Here is an 18925-nt window from a genome sequence, read left to right as displayed (position 1 = left end):
GAGGGATAACCGCTGTCATCGATGCGGCTCGCATTCAAAATGGCGGACAAAGAAGGGCGACCGGAGCGGGAAGGTGAGCATTGTATTTCTTGTATAATTGAATGACATTCTTCCTATAGGCTTATGTGTTATTGTCTGTCAGCAGAAAAGAAGAAAGATTCATCGAGAAAATATCAAGAGGAAAGAGAGATTTCACGCAGTCGACGTACGTATCTGTCAAATGTTCTGTCAGTTAAGGCTGATCCAGTGATTAATTAAAAAAAGATATATATTTACAAGCCTAAGGTGAGCTTGCGTAGTTTTCATTTTCTTAGTTATAGGATAATTTCATCCCAACCATCTCTCAATATTCTACAGCGAAGAAAAAATCTAAAAGGAAGCATAAGAATCAGTCAAGAGAAAATTCTTCTTCATCGAGTTCTTCAAGTAGAAACAGGTCGCCGTCGCAAGGTACTGTATCTAGAAATACGAATCTGTGTGTAATGCGTTCTCCGTTAATCATTTTATGAGATACAGGGTTTTCATCAAGAAATTTAGCACCAGGGGTCACTTCACAGCAACAGGTTAGGTTTTATCTGCGTCTTGAGCAAAAATTGTTTAGAGCATCAAAATTCAGCCGCAGAATTCTTAAATCCCAATGCCTGATAAACACCCTGTGAAAATAGAGAAACTAATTTTGGTGTTAAGTAGAGTGTGTTATCATAATGTCCCTCTGGTACAAAATTTGACAATTGATTCACTTATAAATGCATAGCTAGCAGAACTGGCGCTTTCATACTGTGTGCACTAAACAATGAGCAGCAAAGCCAAAAGCCTCTGTCCTGAACCTCTACCAGCTTCACCACCCTGTGCTTTTGCACACACAAAACAGCTTGCCTAAAAAAACTGAAAAATTGTGAAGTAGCAACCCTGAAAGAGAGAACACTTATATTTAGATGTTTGATAGAAAAGATACTTACTTTGATGAAAACTTCTATTACAGAGGCATGTGTATTAATGATACTGATGATATTTATAACACTGACAGAACAACACTACTACATGACTACATTTTTTGTAATCTTTTTTTCATTATTACATGCATATATATATATATATATATATATATAACTAACTGCATATATATATATATAATAATATATTTATAGGAAGTCTGTGTTTCCATAGTACAGTGCTCAATACTTAGAAGTAGTATGCAATATGTCTTGAGATAGGAAAGAACAGAGACTACACTTTCATCAGGATTTTGTCTTGGGATTGATGTTGTAAATCATTTTTTTCAACAACAGTGCAGTTTTATGGGAATTGTTTTGTTAATGTTGCTTATTGATGTCTTCTTGTACACTGACCATGCTAGCAGAAAAACAGAAGAAAAGAAGGAAATATGCAAAAAGCAGTTCATCCAGCAAAACTGGCAGCAGCTCCTCAAGTGCCTCTGAATCAGATTCCTCAGGTAAGTATTGAAATGTTGGTATGTTGTATTTCCTCAAATAAGCAACAGGGCTTATATTGGAAGGAGGGTGCTTAATCAAGGGTCAGGCTTATTTTGTTAGCATAGCAATAGGACAGAAATTTAAAGAGCAGGTAACTCTGCAAGTTCATGGAGATAGAAATAACTGTATTGGAAAAGAACATATTATCCTGTTCTGATTCCACTGTAGTTGTTGCGTAAAAAGGTATAAATATAACTTGGCAATAGAAACAGGGTTTCCTTTTATCTCTACTATTTACAGAAGTGAGGGAACAGATGGGTGGGGTATTGCTGAGGGGCACTTGTTTGACATCATGGCCAACGGGGTGGGCACTTATTGGGTAGGGTGCTTATTAGAGAGTGAGTGTTTATTCAAGGAATAGTACTTACAGAAACTGAAAATAAAAATTAAACTTGTAGGTGTGATACTGTGGGAAAACATTCTAACAACATTGCTCACTTACAGCTTATTGCAGTCTATCCTAAACAGATGGTGGAGAAAAAGGACCAGCTAACAGTATTTTATTTGGGGGATAAATTTGTTCGTACTCACTGAGTTATTGTCCACTCAGGCTTTCATCCTAATAGCAAAGCCTTGCTCTACCAAACTTGTACAAAGAAATTATTTGCTGTTAACTATTTCTACTGTTTATTTGCCTGTACAGTAAAACCCTGCTAACTCAAACTCCCAAGAGAAACAAAACATGGTTCAAGAAAGTGGGGGTGTGAGTTAGCTGATAGTAGATGACAGAAAAACTGGGATCAAGGCAAATCAGATCTTGGTTGAGTTACAGGGGGGTTAAAGTTAATTAAGTTTGAGTCAGTGGGGTTCTACTGTTTACTCCATCTGTTTTCCTGGAGGTCTATAACATCTGAGAGAATTAATTTGAGCTGTCATTTCTTGACTTTTCAGAGGAAAGGACAAAAAGGAAGAAGAGAAAGGTAACATGGCATGGATCTTAAATATTAATTTAATATTAATAATTAGATATCTTATTTAGGGTATTGATCAGGCATTGACGAAAATGCCTCTGCCAATACTCAGAATTCTCCACTTAGATTTAGAAGGCTGAAGCAATGTTTTATTAAGAAATGGAGAAAATTATCTATTTCCTTTTTCTGTTTTCCTACGTCTACATCTCTTGATGAAAACCCTGTTCATGGCAAAGTTGTCTATGACAATGCACATCTTCAGTAGTTGCAATTTGAGAGTGGGTTTGCTGGCCATTTTAATGTGACAGAGAGCCAACTTTTCTGTCGTAAATGCAAAGGTTTTTCTCTATCTCCATCAGGAGAAGAAAAGAAAGAGGAAGAGCAAGAAGAGGGAAACAGATGAAGCTTCTGGCCCTGTTCAACTTTCAAAGGTTTGTAGCGCTGAGAAACCCTTTAATTGTTTAATTTGGTTTTTTAAACTAAGTTGATGGTGAAAGTAGGCAATGTTAGCGTTAGCCCTCGTCAGAGCGAAAGACGAAGGGCAAACGCTCGAAACTTCAGCTTTAGAAACTCTTTACTTTGGCAAATTTACATTATCAACCAAATTATCTCGTTATAACCCCTTCCCCCCTCTCCCCCACGCAGCACCGCAGTTTCTTTAAAAACTTGGCCCTCTTCAACAGTTTGTAACTGGCCTCTGGTTGGTCATAAATCGGGCTTTCTGCCTTTGACGCGACTGGCCCAGGTGATCTCGAGCAAGACTGAAGAACGAGAGTCTGAAGTCGGGATCAAACAGAGAGGGCACCTCCTATCAGAAAACGGGCTTCTTCAGTGGTTGAAAGAAGGCTTGTGAGACACCTCGCAAGCTTAATTTGCTGTATTTACGGTGCGCACTACGATTACTTACGTCGAACTCAGTTGCATGAATCATTTTATGAAATCTTTTTTCAGTTCATGAAAGAACGAAAACGGAAAGAAGAGGCACTGAGAAGCGCCGTGACAGGCAAGAAGATCAAACTCAAAGTTAAAAAATCAAGCAAGGACAAGGAGGTAAACAAAGACTGAGTGCAAAAGTGAGAAATTCTGTTATTAATCAGTACCTCCATAATGATATGTAATGTGATGCTTAAAAATTTTTTGGGAGGGGAGTGTAATTTTGTCAGGTGTTTCATTTTTTTCTGTTCGAGTTTGTAAAGTTTTACCAATAGATTATTAAATTCGCCGTTTCCGAACGTCGGGTTCAAGTTCGAGCGAATCATCGCGGCTAAAAATGTAAGGAAACAATTTTTTCCAGGGCTTGTTTTTCGCAGAAATTTATCACACTGACGTGTCAGCTGTAGTGATTCGCCTTAAATTTCATGTTCCAGCCCCTCTGTCCTTTGTTACATTACTTTGCGGTTAAAGTTACTTTCCATGTTTTTTCTAGCGAGACAAGAACCGAAAACAGCTACTGCACTTCTTGAATCAGACCTTATAGGATTTTCAGAGAAGCTTATCGGGTCTGTTAACTAAATACTGACACGACTGGTTGGTAGACAAGAGGGTGAAGAATGGCGAATGGTTTCCTGGAATCGGGAGAAGGCAGTATCAGGGTCCATCAAGTTATAAAGTATGTGCACGTGGAGGGAAAAGAAGTCGAGTAATTTTTTTCATTCTCCGTACCACATGTTGTTATATCCTGAACCTGGCAAAACGGGAAAGGAAAACTCACCAAGAGTTGGCGAATGAAAGAAATGTGGACTCTTAAAGAAAAAATAGGACGATTCAAGCACTTCATGGCAAACAGCCATGATCCGATCAATGTGAAGATTCTGATCTGAATTTTATTTGTTTCTCCTGTAAATCTCGCTTTTCATAAGATGTATGTATACATTTATAAAAACGTAAAACGTTCTTTTAATGAATAAACTTGTTTATAACTTGAAAGAGTCGGCATTATTTGTAGAAACCCTTTGGATTCCAATCCGTTTTCCTTGCAGGTAGTAGGAGCCAAACCATTTTCAGTGCCTTGTTCTAGTGACATAAATTTAGTTTTTGTTTGCTTTATAAAACCAGATGTTAAAATTTCATTCCCAATATAAGGGTTTTTTTTATCTCTAGAAAAACGGCATTTCAATTCTCCGCGCTGGAAAGAAAGGGGAATTGGATTACTTCATATCTTTTATTTAGCTTTTTCCTTCTCCTTTACATGCTTACTGATTTCACCGGATTTGTACCATGGTACCATGTCTCTTAAAAAAAAAATTTCTCGTCTTCACTCTAAAGAGGTGCATCACAAGGTTCTCAGCGTTTTCTAAAATATTAAACCGACGGAACCGACGGAGTGGCTTCCAAGCCTTCTCGGTCTCTCTTCCGCTTCTCCTTTTGCTCGTGTCTTCTCTTGATTCTCGCGCTCGCCATGCTTTCGCCTCACGCTCGCGTCCTCTTGCCTCGCCGAAAAAAAACGCAAAAAAACTAAAAAAAAACCACAAAAATGAAGCTTGATTTCCTCGTTACATGATGTCATTTTAAAACAGAATATGGTTTCGTTTAGAAGTTCTCAGTGGAAAATGGAAGCATGTTCTATGTTTTTCAGTACCATACAAAAAAGGTAAACGAAAAACATGAAAGAAAAAACGAATTTTGAAAACTAAGGTGACAACTCCGTTTTCACAATAGAGAAGAAAAACGAAAAACAGGAACCTTATTTTAAATTCATTATGCCTCGTCTTTGAAAAGTAGTTGGCACTAAAAGCTACTGTATGAAGGTTCAGGTCAACTGCGGCGGCCGGGGATGGGCGGCTGAATGGATTGATCGAGCATCATGTTAACTGATATCCCACCTGACCTCCCCGGCTTTTAGTGATACTTTCCCTTGCCACCCCTCCCCTACCCTTTTTCCCCTGCCGATAATCATGAACAGCATCAACGCTCTTCTCTGTACTCACAAACTTACAAATATGGCCTTAATTCATTTTCAGTAAGTTTTCATTCAATCTTTTCTTATCACAACAAAAGCGTAAGAATGTATTACGCTATCTGGGGATGTACGTAAGATGTCACCTTCAATTAGACAATTTTAAGACATAGTATGTTCCTCGTTCTCGCTCAATTCGCCCTCTATATCCTTATATTTTGATCAAAATGTATTTATTAGCATATAGCCGATCTGACTGAACTTATGTTTCCACCGATTCTTTCCATTTTTGCAACGATTTTCTGCACAGAATTTGAAATCAATGAAGTTAGATTGCGTGACTGGACGATATTTAATTGTTATCCGCCACAAACGCGCACACTTTGACAGCCTAAATCAAGTTATTACTTGCCTTGTCTTCTAAGTATGATCAGAATGATAAACAATGAGGTTTGATCGCCTTCGATTCGCTCGAATCGTTCTGCGGAGATAAATGAAATTGCTATCTGTTCGGTTTTGCCTGGTGTGTTGGCCAACAGAACAAACTCCTGCGATCGAGGCACTCATCCGCGATTTTGCGGTCGAATAACACGATGAAGGTTCTTTGCGTTGAGTAAACAATTGCCTTTCAAACACCAGTTCAATATTTACAAGACGAAGAAGTGAACACTTAGTTTGTTTCCCGACGGGAGCCGCAGATTGACGATGTTACAAAGGATGGTCATAGAATTAATTTAACCCCTTCGTGTTTGGTCATTGTGAATTTGGCATATCTGTTGGCTTCCAGCAGAGCTGTTGGAGTAGAGTAAAAATTCATCTCAGATGATGTGAAGGAATGCGTCTTCGTATGATTCTACAGAGCAAATACGGAGAAAAGCGCAAAATCAGAGCTGTATCTTTCGTCCAGTTGCTGAAACTCAACGGAAACGTAAACATTGCATGCATTCTGTTTATTACGAGCTAGTTGTGGTCCACTTCACTACAGCTTGTCACGAAGACAGTGAGCCCTTTCGAGCTCTCGTCGTTATATTTTCTTTCCAAGCTGTTCACTAAACTAGACTTCCGCTCTGAGAGTATTGATCATTTAAATAACAAAAAATTGCCTTTAAAATTGGAGCTGATGCGTCGGCGGAGCTTATAAGCTGAGTGGATGTCTATTGCGCGATAGACATGAGGTTCACATGTTTTAAATGGTTTACCACTTTTACTTATGCGCTTCAGCTGGTCACAGCAAGACCTAGAACATCACGAGAGGCCGGTAAGTAACGTTTCCTTTTAATATTATCTCGCGGAATTAGGAGGTTTCTTACTTTATTTTTTCAAGGATATGCGTAAATGGACGTCTCAAAATTCTACATCCGCTGTAACTTGTCGAATCCCTAAAAAAGATTCAGGGTATTTCACCTCCGTCAAATAATTAGGAATTTACTTGTTATTTTTACGGATTAGCCGAACTGTCTTAGAGGGAGCAAACTGGGAAAAGAAGCTTATAAGATAAGCGTTTATTCGTAATGACCTCGGCGGCGGGTTTGCACAATACACAAGCTTTGAACTTTTCCTAACACCGACGGCCCCGGTCTGTTCATTAAAATTAGATTATTCAACTTTCGCAGCAACTTTTGTCTGCGTAGGTTAGACATATCTATTTAATTCCATCGAAACGCCACAAATATATTACTTACCCTGAATTATGCGGGATAATCAAACACGAACAGCCGCGCAGATAATTCGTAGGAGATTAGATCACATTGCCGCGATTTCTCTTAGTGAAGTTAAGACAGAGATATCTAAACCACGATTTCCCGGTAAACTAATTTTAGAGTCAACAAGAACTCGGGCTGTTTTTAAGTGCGTAGATTTTGTCGGTTTTTTATTTAGTTCTCCTTCGTTTTCCGACAGATAAAGGGATTTATTCTTCAATGCCTAGATTAACTAACTTATTCGGATTGGAAAAACAGCTAATTCGAAAACAGATTGAAGTAATTTACCGCCATAATCCGAGATTGTTCTTTCCTAGATGTTTTGTAAATATTTCACTCGCTTTTTTAGGACTTAAAAAAACAATACTTTGAAAATTTTAATATTGAATTAGGCAGTCAGCAGGATAAATCGTTTTATTTTTTCCCTGTCCAAAGTGACATTTTTAATCTGTTTGAACAAGGTATATAATGCGCTTCACGACGCGTTGATGTTTTTTGCAAACAAGTTTGTAAACATCTTTTGCGGTAAGGCATAACCGGTTTTCCCTTTTTCTTTGTTTTTAAAAAGAATTTTGAATCACTACGTAAGTTTGAATCGCCTATATGGAAATATATTCCTCTAAGACACAATATCATAAATACTTGCGCAAAATTTGCAAACAATATAACTCCGTTTCCGCAAAATATAGGTCCTTGCATGTCGCTTGTAATGTATGGTTTAAATTTGCAGGTGCATGAGGCCGATTTTCCGTATTTTTATATTTACATTTAGTATATATTGTTTTAGCTAATAGTTTCTTTAATGAACAATATACCGGGATAACTTTTATTGTTTCCGATTGTAAATTGGCTGCGAATATTTTCGGGGCGGAGAGAATTAGGGGCAATTCGGCAAACAGGAATTGGAATCTTGTTTCCCTCGGGGTACGAACAATACATTGCTATGTTCCCCCTCTCACCCCATTGGCAAATCTCCTGATCGCCTGCTGTTCTCGTTACTATTTATAAACGTTATGTCACGCAATTCGGCTGGTTAAAACTATCGTCGAATCAAGAAACACATTAGTGAACAAAAGATATAACAGAAAAGTAACATACGAAAAACAACAGAATTAAAAAAACAAAAATAATTATTTGCAACAGTGACAAACACATAACGAAAGAAAAGGGCATGTTCAACAGGGAAGAAGATGAAAAAAAATCGCCTTAATTAGTTACAGTGTACAAACAAATCATGACAAAAGCTTTCATTGCGGTTTGATGCTTTGTTAATATTCTACATCGCAGCAAGCAGCTCAGTGATAAGAGTTACATCATTGTACAAAAACTTGAAAAATTTATAGAAAAAGCTATTGTGTTTCGATTTAAGAAAATCGTGACTATAAAAAAGTTTTAAAATTTGTGGGATCCGATTAAAATCAAATTAAGAAAAAATCTGATGGCTATCTGGAAGAGTTTGCCTAGAGGAATCTTACTTTTTAAAAGTCGTAATTTATGCGTATCTCCATTCGACTCCAAGTCAAAAAAAATATTTTGATTCCAAACTTCTGAAAATAAGATACAACAATATAATTTTACATTTTCTGGGTAAAATACTGCGTAGAATGGCCTCTAACAAGGATTTCTTCATAGTAAGTTTTTAGAAAGTTCCCGCCATGTTGGTTGGGGGGGGGGGGGGGGTGGAAGCTCGTTTGCCTGACAACGGCAGGTTGGCTGGTTTGTCGGTCGCTCAGTCGGCCGGTCAGTCAGTCGGTCGGTCATCCGGGCATTCGGTCGGTCAGTCGGTTAGTCGGTGGGTCAGTCGATCGGTGCGTCGGTCGGACGGGTTGTTGGTCATTTTGTTGGTCACTCAGTTAGTCGGTCGATCGGTGAGTCGGTCAGTCGGGTTGTCGGTCATTCGGTTGGTCCGGTAGACTTATATCCGTTGGTTAGTGGTTGGTGAGTCAGCTGGTCCATTGTTTACATTGTTGGTGACTCAGTAAACTCTCTAAATTCTAGGATCGTTACCAATTGCTTGTCAGAGCATAGAGCTACTTATCGACGATGAAGGAACCATAACAAGTCCAAATTTTCGGGGACCATATCCAGCCAACTCTTCCTGCACATGGATTATAACGCCCCCGGAAAAAGCGAATGTTTCTTTACGGTTTTCATCGTTTAACATCCAATCAAGTTCCAAGCAGTGTGGAGGGATTAAATGCAATTGTGACTTTGTCCAAATAAGCGAACTTGGCTCTGCGTCTAGTAATGCAGGATTCAACACGAAATATTGTGACGGTAATCGCCCTCCGGACAAGATTCTTTATTTGATGTCTGGGGTCAGAATTCGATTCGTTTCTGACTCAACTGGCGAAGAGACTGGGTTCGAACTTCATTATAAAACCCTTCATACACTAGCACCTGCTCCAACGATGGGCGTATCTGGAGCATCTGTTAATCAAACCGTTGTCACAACAACATCTGGCTCGTCTTCAAATCTAAACGTGTCGAGTTTCAGTATTCCTTTGCCCACATTTACAAGCAAAGCGCCGATAAACTCTTCATCGGAAATTGTTTTGCAAGTTACACCAGAAACACGAATACCGACAGAACTCACTGGTGTTCAGACTCCGTTACCCAGAAGAACATTGCCAGTCAGTTCAACTGGAGCGGGGAGTGCTTGGACAACACCGGTTCATACCGTTTTGGCTAAGGAACAGAAGGTAGTCGAAGAGAAAGTCCCAGACATTATAGTCCTTGGACCATCTGTACCTGTTGTGATGATATTTGTCATTGTTGTCGCTGGTATTGCTTGGTGGAATTACAAGTTTAACTCGGAAGAGCACAACAGGTCAGTTGTGCTTGATCACTAGTAGGGTCAACATGTCGGTCGAGATAACTATAAGTTCGCGTTCACTTCTGAATATTTATCAGGGAAACAAAATGAAATACTGAGGGGTAATCCACAATGAACTTGTATTCTGCGGTCCAAGGGGAAAACCTTTGATCCTTGCTAATTCATGCCGTGAAATCTGAGGAAAGCTTTGGTAATATAGTACTACGGTCCGGAGGGAGGGCATTCGTTTGGAATTTTGGGGCTATTGTACTAGAGTAACTGATGACAAGAATCTTTTCCGTACTTTCAGCCAGTCTAATGTCGTTCAAAAGAGCACAGTAAAAAGGTTTATACTTTGATTGTAATTAACTGAAATTGAATTAACATTTTTCCAGAAGAAGTTGTGCGACAGGGTTTCAACAACAAAAGGGCTTAACTTTTCAACGAAATTTCTTTCATTTCTCGATTTTTCGAACACTGATAAACGAACTTTAATAAGTTTTCTATACCACGATATAATGCCATCCTTAATTTTCAGCGTGATCACATGTTTGTGTCATTTTTTTAAGGTATGAATCCTACGCAAAGAAAAGTGCAGCCAAAAAGCGGCAGAAGAGAACGATGCACAACATTAGGTAACACTGACGCTACTATTTTTAAATACTGAGTGGGACTCAACCAGCGAAGGCTCCTTCATAAAAAACTTTTCATTTGAGAGCGGTAATCATACAATGAGAACTCCAAGTTAATAAAAAGCATGTGAACAACCTCATGCGCGGAGAAACGCGAGTGGTCAATTCTCACTCGGTTTCGGTTTATCAGGTTACTGACCGGAAGAGTGGAAAGTGTTTTTGCTCTGAACAAAGTTCTCTTTTCTGTTGCAGTAAAGGTAATCTCTATAATGAGATGACAAAGACCTGGAAAGGCCAGTCTTCTAACCCTAATGCAGGAAGGTAAGTCACAAACATACCTGGAGTTGAATTACGAGGCTATCGAAAAACACCTCACTTCTGATCACATTTTTTTCTAAAGTGTTTCAAATACAGCGGAGAACTGATTAAGACTTAACTAACCGAACACTAATAACAGTTTAGGCTAATAAGGGCTCTGTAACTGTAAACCTGTCATACCCCCCCTCCCCCTCCTCCCAAGAATACGTAGGACCCTGGACGCATACCCGTTGAGTGCTCCACCTCCATCCAAGGTCACGTGTATGACGCCTGACACTGACTTCCCTGGCGGAAAAATCTGAGGCTTTACGGTACGTGTCCTCATGGATATGTCGTGCAAATGCAAACATCTCCTTGATCGTCCACGAGTTACCCATTTCACTAAAAATAATAAATAAAATTTTCCAGTCAAAGCATAGGGATCCAAAGAATAATCACCTTAATAAATCCTTTCTTGAAAACGGAAATAAAAAAGGACGTACTCATATTCAGATCTGATATCAACTCATAGTTTCTTTTCATTTACTCTGCAGACCCAGTCCCATGGTTGGAGGATATAAGAAAATATCGTTTGCGGGAAGACTTCTGGAGTTAGCAGAAGGGTAAACAAACGGCCTTATTTTTTCTCAAACTGTACACGTCAGCAGGGGTCCGCTTATTTGTGGCAAATATAACGTTTTAAAAGTGCTAGAAAAGTGAATGCGAAGCCCACTGCTCAAACTTGTCAGTCCAGCTTTCAAACAACCGGGACTGAAAGTTTTCACCGGACATTTCACTTGAGTACTTTGTGCTGGACGAGTACTGAAATTAAATTCCATACATTAAGGGAGCTTTCCCCGGAAGGAACCTTTACATACAGTGAGGAATCACAGCTCTCTAGAATGGCGATCCGACCTAAACCGTTAGCAAATTTATCGTTGGCTAATTGACTCGAAGGCGAAACGACTGTTTACCTCCACAATAGTTGTCATGCTTCGCAAAATTTATTTATTTTTAACCAAAACAGGTTTCCTCTAGCCTGAGAGCGACCAAAACATTGACACTCATTACATTCCCATTTCAGCGTACGAACTCCTAGGCCCTCCCGTCCATCCTCGTACGCGGAGGAGACTGTGCCTCTGACAAAGTCGTCGACTGGCAAAGGCCCGTACCTGTCACCGGGCGTGGCTACCACTGGAGGTGGTTCGAGACCCAGTTCTCGCCCAGCCTCTCTGTTGCTGAGGGATGCTTTGGTTAATATGTTTGGGGAGGGAAAAGAAAGGTAACAATTGACATAAACTAGTTATGCTTTTGCTTCACTGTGCTCAGTGATCAGGTCTAGAAAACTCACACCGCGCTCTCGACCAATAAGGTGCAAAACTGAAATGATCGCGACTTAAATACTCTTGTTTCCTGAGCTTCAAGAAGTTTGCGTTTTTTTTCTTCGCGGGATCGCATTGATTGCTTCTGCTTTCTTTATTGTTGCCTCTACTTTTACGCAACTCGATCCAAAGACGTTTTTTAATTGTAAAAGCATTGTCAGCAGAAAGACTAATATCTCGTTGCCTGCGAGTCTTTCTTAATCAATTTTTATTCACAATTTATATATCATTTCATTTTATCATACTATATTTTGCTTTGTATTTTTGCTTTACAGTGAAAGTCAGACCAAGGGTTCTGGTTCCCCGTCCAAAAGAGCTTCCAAGCGAGTATCATTCATCGATGAAGAAGCAGGACATCCGTTGGTTCAGCACGAGACCATTTCACCCGAACAGTAAGTGGCAATTTACCACATTTCAGGGGAATACTTACCATAGGTCGTCAGCCAGTCTTCGTCATAATTATTGCTGGCTTGGTCAGGCTAGATGAAGTCAATCCTGTGATCTGATTGGCTCCCTGGGTCAAACATGCTCTTTCGGAGTTGCCCGCTTTATTCCAGCAAAATCCGCTATTCTGTTATGGAATCTGGCTATGCGGTACCTCATTTCTTGATAAAGCTTGCGCGTTAGATACCTGGGTATTTGTATTTCTACCGTCTGGAAAATTATGCAAATATACGACCATTCAGCTTTGAGGATCTGAGAGAAGTGATAATTCCCTTTTCTTTTTTCTTTTTTGTTCAGAATTGAAGAAATTCACGACGAACCAGAGGAAGATGATGACAATAGCAAAGAAGAAACAGACGATACTGTGAAACCTGCAAGGTAAAAAAGTTTAATTTCCAGTCGCCGACTTTAAGCTTTGCAGCGATTTTTAATTGATTTTGCTTCGTTACGCTCCGAGCAGGTTGGTCTCGGAAACTCTCGTAACCTCGTCAACTCTTATGGTTGACGAGGTTACATCATCTCCTTCTTTTCCTTCTTAGCATATCATACAAGTGACCTAATTTTAAAATTGTCTCTTTGCAGGAGATTACCGATCCCAGCTATTCTTGTTAGGCAGCCGAGTGAAGATACAGACTTTGCAGTGGATTCGCCTTCTAGAACTTCCAGGTAGAAACTTTGAAATCACAGTAAAGCATATCCTCTTCCATTCGAAAAAAAAAACCAAAAGGTTCACCAAAAGTGATGCTGTATTTCGTTTTTGATAGTTTGCATGAAAGAAAATAAGTTTGACATATACGTGTACATCTCACGGGCCCATTTCTATTCTATTGTCATCCACCCTCTATCACTGGCGCATCACGCAGTTTTCATAAGGATGAGGACCCTGTGCTCGTGGAGGAATCACCGGACTTGCAGGCGGCGATGCCGGACCAAGGTGCATACCACGAAAATGAAGACAGTAGTGGGCCGCGTTGGAACGACTTTGGGTGAGTTTCTTCCGCTTATCTAGCTTCCAGCGCAAGAAAACTGTAGAGAAACTATAACGCTTTGTGACGTGCTTCGTCACTGGCGAGTCTAAGGGAGGTTCCATTGACATTCCCTCATCCCTTTTACCCACCCTATTTCTATACCACTCAAAGTCAAAGCCTAGCGGAGGTACAAACGAAAATTTAGCTTTCTAAAATTTTTGTGAGTGTGGCCCTCAACTAGTGTTCAATATCCGTTACTGATAATAAGTGAAAGGTTAAGAATATATGAAAGTCATATATTTGAACTGCGGATAAAGACGTGAATGAAATGCCTAAGTAGTGCACATTACTGCGAGGATCACTTTCATTCACGTCTTTATCCGCAGTTCAAATATATGACTTTCATATATTCTTAACCGTTTATTTCATCACTTCACGGGTTTATTTGGAACCAACATCATGACCAGCTCCCAGTTGGCTTGTTAGCTCAGTTGGTAGAGCGCTGCACCAGTATCGCAGAGGTCATGGGTTCAAATGCCGTACAGGCCTGAATTTTTTTCAGGCCTTATTTTCACTACTGCCTAAGTAGTGCACATTACTGCGAGGATCACTTTCATTCATGATAATAAGTGAGTTGACGAGAGTATGTACTAAGTTATATAGTCACAATTATGGTGCCTGATGAGTTTTCAGTTCCTCATAGGTCAGTGCGGCTCATCTGAGCGGTACAAGATGTCATTTTGCAAGCTAAAGTGTGTTTTGTTCTATTCTATGATAGTGAAAATTACACGGACTCTTCATCAGAGGACATTCCAGATAGAAGCCTGTAAGTCTCAAAAAAAAAAAAAGAGAGAGAGAAAAAAGATTAAAATCTTTAAAATTTATGTTCAACTAATAAACGCAATTTTAGCAATTGTGCACATATTTGAGCTTCTAGTCATTCTGATGACAAATTGGTTTTACGGTTTAGTTTTGACAAAACTTATATTTGGCTGGTGTCTAGAATTTAAAAAAATCTGTGGTTTTATTTATTCGCAGAATATTTCCTGATCTAGAAGACTTTCTTCTAAATTTAGATAAGGATTCAGACCTAGATGAGCCGCCATACAGCTGGTAGGTTTCCCTCTACACCGAGCATCCTGTCATACTCCCCGGGGTCACTGTTTTTCATTAAAAAGTTTCATAACAGAAAGTTAATCGATCTATTACTATATTGCCTTGCGAAGATATTTACTCAAATTTTGTATCACACTGTTGTCATGTGGTGTTGATCAAGAACAATAAGAGATATCTACAGACTTACCGCTAAGCGACAAATCTGGCAACATAGAGAGGCGCTAAAGACCTAAACTGAGCATTTGTCGAAAATACCTCCCCATTTTACGGTACAACGGCCTGCCATAATTGTGGTCATCCAAACAATGGAAACCAATCAAAAAGCGAAAGTTAAAAACGGATTCAACAAACGGGAATTCAGCCTTTCAAATGCCTTGCCATCCTTCCGAAACTTTCCGCAGTTTCTCAAGCATAATGTGATTGTAGGTATTGCCATCCCTCTGAAATGGGTTACTAGTCAGTCAAGGGTTACTCCCAAATCATTTAATTAGGCTCTCGAACAGTTTTTCATTATCTATTCATAGATTTGGTTGATCAAATAAGTGTTCCGCCAAAGAACACATCACGGTGGTTCTGGCTGGGGTTTGAACTGAGCGTTTTCGACTTGGAGTCTAACGCGCCAGCCAGTAGACCGCTTCATCTCTGTCAGACTACGATTAGAATTCCTAACTTTTTGCCGTAAACAAAAGTGACGGTGTTAAACTCTCTCTAAAGAAACTAGAGTTAGCAGCACAATGCCTTACTTGTGCAAAAACGGTGCCCGCAGCTTTTTCTTTATAGAAAATAACTCACCTTGGATCACAGAAAAACCGTTTTCTTCAAATAATTTTCATTTCCGATTTCTTTCAGTGCGAGTCACATAGGAGACATTTTAAGGAAAAGTTATGGCGACGAAGGGCTAAGTGGCCTGGGTCCAGAAACCGTGTTGGATGTTCCAGAAGGCAAGTGAAGAATCAGTTTTGATACTCCACATTAGATATAATCAAGCACTCGTGCTTGCGGAACGTGACGCGCAGAAGAAGCCACGCGAAGGTGTTACGGAACGAGCGTGTGAGAGGACGCGCGCGAGAGATTTCGAAAGAAATCGGCAAAATTACCTCTGAACCTTCAGCTTTTTTCTCTCAGATATGAGTTCTCGCTACTCTCGACCTACTAACATGGCGGCCAGATTCTGGTGGATCTTTTAGTCTTTCAAAGGAATTTGATTTTTAAACCAGACCTGCATGACTCTGTAATGAATAAATGAGTAAATAAGGAAAGGAAATTGCATACAATTTTCCAAGTTCCAAGACCCCATGAATTACAGAATGACCTAATTCCATTATTTCCCTCCTCGAATAAAGTTGTTGCTTGAAATCTATTGCAAGTTGTTTGAGAAATTCTTGGCCACTCTCGGAAACATAAGTTGAAGGGCGGGGGGGAGGGGGGAGGGGGGAGTCAAATTGTGTAATTTGTCGCTTAATTACCAACAAATAAATAAACAAAAATATTTATATTTTAAAGTTTTTCTCCCAAGACCCTTTATTCTACAGAGTCGGTTTGCGTAGTATGAAGCTGTCAGTGTCAACAGATAGCTAGTAAAAAGTCCGGAAGTACTTTGCTTTCCCGCTAGATTGGACCATTAAATTAACGCATTATGTTAGTTGCAAAAGTATAAAAATTTAATCCTCAGTTTTGACACTTTGTTACTTATTTTTTAGAGTTCGTCGGGATGATGCGCAACCCTTCCACGTCACAGGATTCCATTACAAAAGAAACAGAAACCTAGTTGATGACGTGGATTAGATGTCTGTTTCAAGGTTCTGAAACCAAACGAGTGGTCTCGGAATCAATTTTTCCATTTAAGAGCACGCTTAGGTCTGGCCTCTGACTTGAAAAGCGCAAGACACCACTTTATCGTCCAACAGTTGAGTGAAAATCACCACGCGCTATGGTCTTCCATTTCGACCTCTTTGATTCGACGAAGTTGTCAGCTTCGCTAGCGAATGACGCTTGAGTTTGAAGTCCATAAAAGATGACAAACTTAAGGGAGCTCTGACTCTTTCTATTAATAATTCGTTTAAGGTATAACTTGTTCTTCTAAAGAAAATCGAGAAAAGGAGCTCGTTTAAAAGTTTGGTGAATTTTACATAAAGGAAAGAAACTTTGCTTTCCTCAAGTGTCAATTATTCCAATGTTCAAGACGGTGGTAGCTTTTACCATATTTTTTATTACTACGCTGTATTATACTGATGATAAAATTTGAAGTACGGGTCGACATTCTGGTGCTACTGTCAAGTTAAAAATGTATTAAAAGCCAACTGAGATATAATAAATGAGTCGCGTTAAATGCACGGGCAGCTTATTTAAGTCTAAGGAAGACCGTGGATGGGTGGCTCTTATTCGATTGAAGGCGTAATTTGATATGATTGTTTTTATTTACCTATCATTTTTTAGCCATAAACTCCACATTCAAACAACAAGTGAAACTTTTGATGTGCAGAGGTGACCTTTTCAATAAAAGTCTTAAAAGCAGTACTGTTAGTATTCTTGAATCTTTCTCCAAACCTAACGTGTCCACAATTTTAAAAAATTAGGACGAAATAAAGTTTGGGGAAGACGCACTTGAGCAGTTCAGTAAAGGTGATCATTCGGCTACAAAACACCCCCCGCGATGCAACGATGACTGATCCTCGACCTTCTCGGAGGCTGACTCACACCACGCACCTTTAAGTGAAACACAAAGACATGATGCGAAATACCGGCATCGGAATCGTCTCACAATGCCATCGACAGCGCAGGTGACGGTGGATATGGTTTCTGGCATGTCTATACACTCCAAACGAGGTCATTAAAATATTACAGAAAAAAAAACTTGATCAATTAATGCAAACAATGACCAAGGTTAAATCCTATGATTATAATTTATACTTTTGATTCGATGAAGGAGACACTAAATTAACCCATTATCTTAAATGTTTTACTGATTAATGAGATCCTCATACTTCCAGTATAACGGATCGATTACGAGCAAAAAGACGGCGCCGCCATGGGGAGTCCGGTTTCCGCTGTTATTGCTAACCTCTACACGGAGAATTTCGAAGAACGGCGATAACTACATCATCCTAACACAGGCACATAATTCGAAATATTTACCGTTGTAAATCGACCATATTTCGTTCCCCCACTATTCCTTAGAACGTGTTGAAATTTTCAACGGTTCCTCTCGTAACTTAACACCGAGTCACACAACGCGTGACGCGTTCATGAATTAATCGTTGGCTTTTTCTCGAGGACGTGAGCTTGGGCCGCCTGTTGATCCTACGAGCCTAGGATATGGAAACGCTACGCGGACGATACCTTTACCATCCTGGATGACTTCTTACAGCATATAATCAATCAGTAGCCTTCCATCTGCTTCAGCATGGAGACAGAGAAAGACGACAAACTCGCCTTCCTAGACACCGCAGTTTTAAGAAAACCTGACGGCCCGCCTCACCATCAGCGTATACGGGAAGCCCACACACACGGATCAATACTTAGCGTATGATTCATACCACCCTCAATCAGTAAAACGCGGTATTGTTAAGTGCCTTAACGAGCGCACCAAACGTCTCGTAACAAAATCCTCCGTTATCTCCCAGGAGAAAAAAACATCTGTTATCTGTTCTGGTTTATAATGGTTATCCTTTTCTTTCTTGCAGAAAATTACCAAGACCGGGAAAACCAAACAACAGTGCCGAACCCGCCAACAAGTTCAAAGTACTTCGGTTTTAAACCTATGTGAAAGGTCTGTCCGAACAGCTTCGCCGTTGCCTACAACAACAAGGCGTACGCGCTGTTTTCAAGTCGCAGACTACTCTAAGATCTCAGTTAGTACGACCAAAAGACGTGGTCGACCCGGCTAAACACTGGCAAGATGGCGTAGTTTAAAGGATTCCCTGTGAATGCGGCAAGGTATACATCGGAAAGACTGGAAGACCTATGCAAGACAGAATTAAGAAGCATGATCAAGACATTCGACTCGGTACCGAGATCTCTGCAGTTTCAGAGGTCGCCCACAACACCGGACACAAGCCATTCTGGAGCGAAGTAAAGTTTATTGATCGTGACCCTAATTACTACACGCGCAGGGTCAAAGAGGCCATTCATATGGGACTTCACCCTGACAACATCAACAAGGATAGTGGAATAGAAAATTCCAGAGGCGTGGATGCCCACGTTCAAAAACACACAACAACAGGAGAGCCGTGCGACAGCGGACCGCCGAGGGAGCATATTACTGAGCGAAC

General features: G+C 40.0%; 2 protein-coding genes across 3 annotated transcripts; both read left to right on the top strand.

Moving 5' to 3' along the window:
• Position 1: 1 nt before the first annotated feature.
• On the top strand, positions 2-4325 carry LOC131775182 (protein FAM133). Of its 2 annotated transcripts, none has more exons than XM_059091272.2 (8): positions 2-73; positions 146-205; positions 358-450; positions 1358-1453; positions 2385-2413; positions 2764-2835; positions 3356-3454; positions 3831-4324. In XM_059091272.2, the coding sequence occupies exons 1-8, from the start codon at positions 22-24 to the stop codon at positions 3879-3881; spliced, it is 552 nt and encodes a 183-aa protein (XP_058947255.1). In that variant the 5' UTR covers positions 2-21; the 3' UTR covers positions 3882-4324. The 2 variants fall into 2 exon arrangements, with proteins under 2 accessions (XP_058947255.1, XP_058947254.1); XM_059091271.2 differs by having other exon boundaries at positions 10-73; positions 143-205; positions 3831-4325.
• Positions 4326-5662: 1337 nt separating this feature from the next.
• On the top strand, positions 5663-17185 carry LOC131775217 (uncharacterized). Its single transcript, XM_059091322.2, has 14 exons — positions 5663-6558; positions 8999-9830; positions 10385-10450; positions 10700-10768; positions 11299-11367; positions 11829-12026; positions 12402-12518; positions 12868-12948; positions 13153-13236; positions 13434-13556; positions 14317-14364; positions 14577-14651; positions 15504-15595; positions 16355-17185. Exons 1-14 carry the CDS (start codon positions 6471-6473, stop codon positions 16420-16422), a joined length of 2010 nt encoding a protein of 669 aa, XP_058947305.2. The 5' UTR covers positions 5663-6470; the 3' UTR covers positions 16423-17185.
• The last annotated feature ends 1740 nt before the right edge of the window (positions 17186-18925 follow it).

This window comes from Pocillopora verrucosa, chromosome 7, assembly GCF_036669915.1.
Source record: "Pocillopora verrucosa isolate sample1 chromosome 7, ASM3666991v2, whole genome shotgun sequence".
Taxonomy (NCBI): Eukaryota; Metazoa; Cnidaria; class Anthozoa; order Scleractinia; family Pocilloporidae; genus Pocillopora; species Pocillopora verrucosa.
The sequence above is the reverse complement of the archived record's forward strand: the minus strand, read 5'-3'. Positions and strand labels throughout refer to the sequence as shown.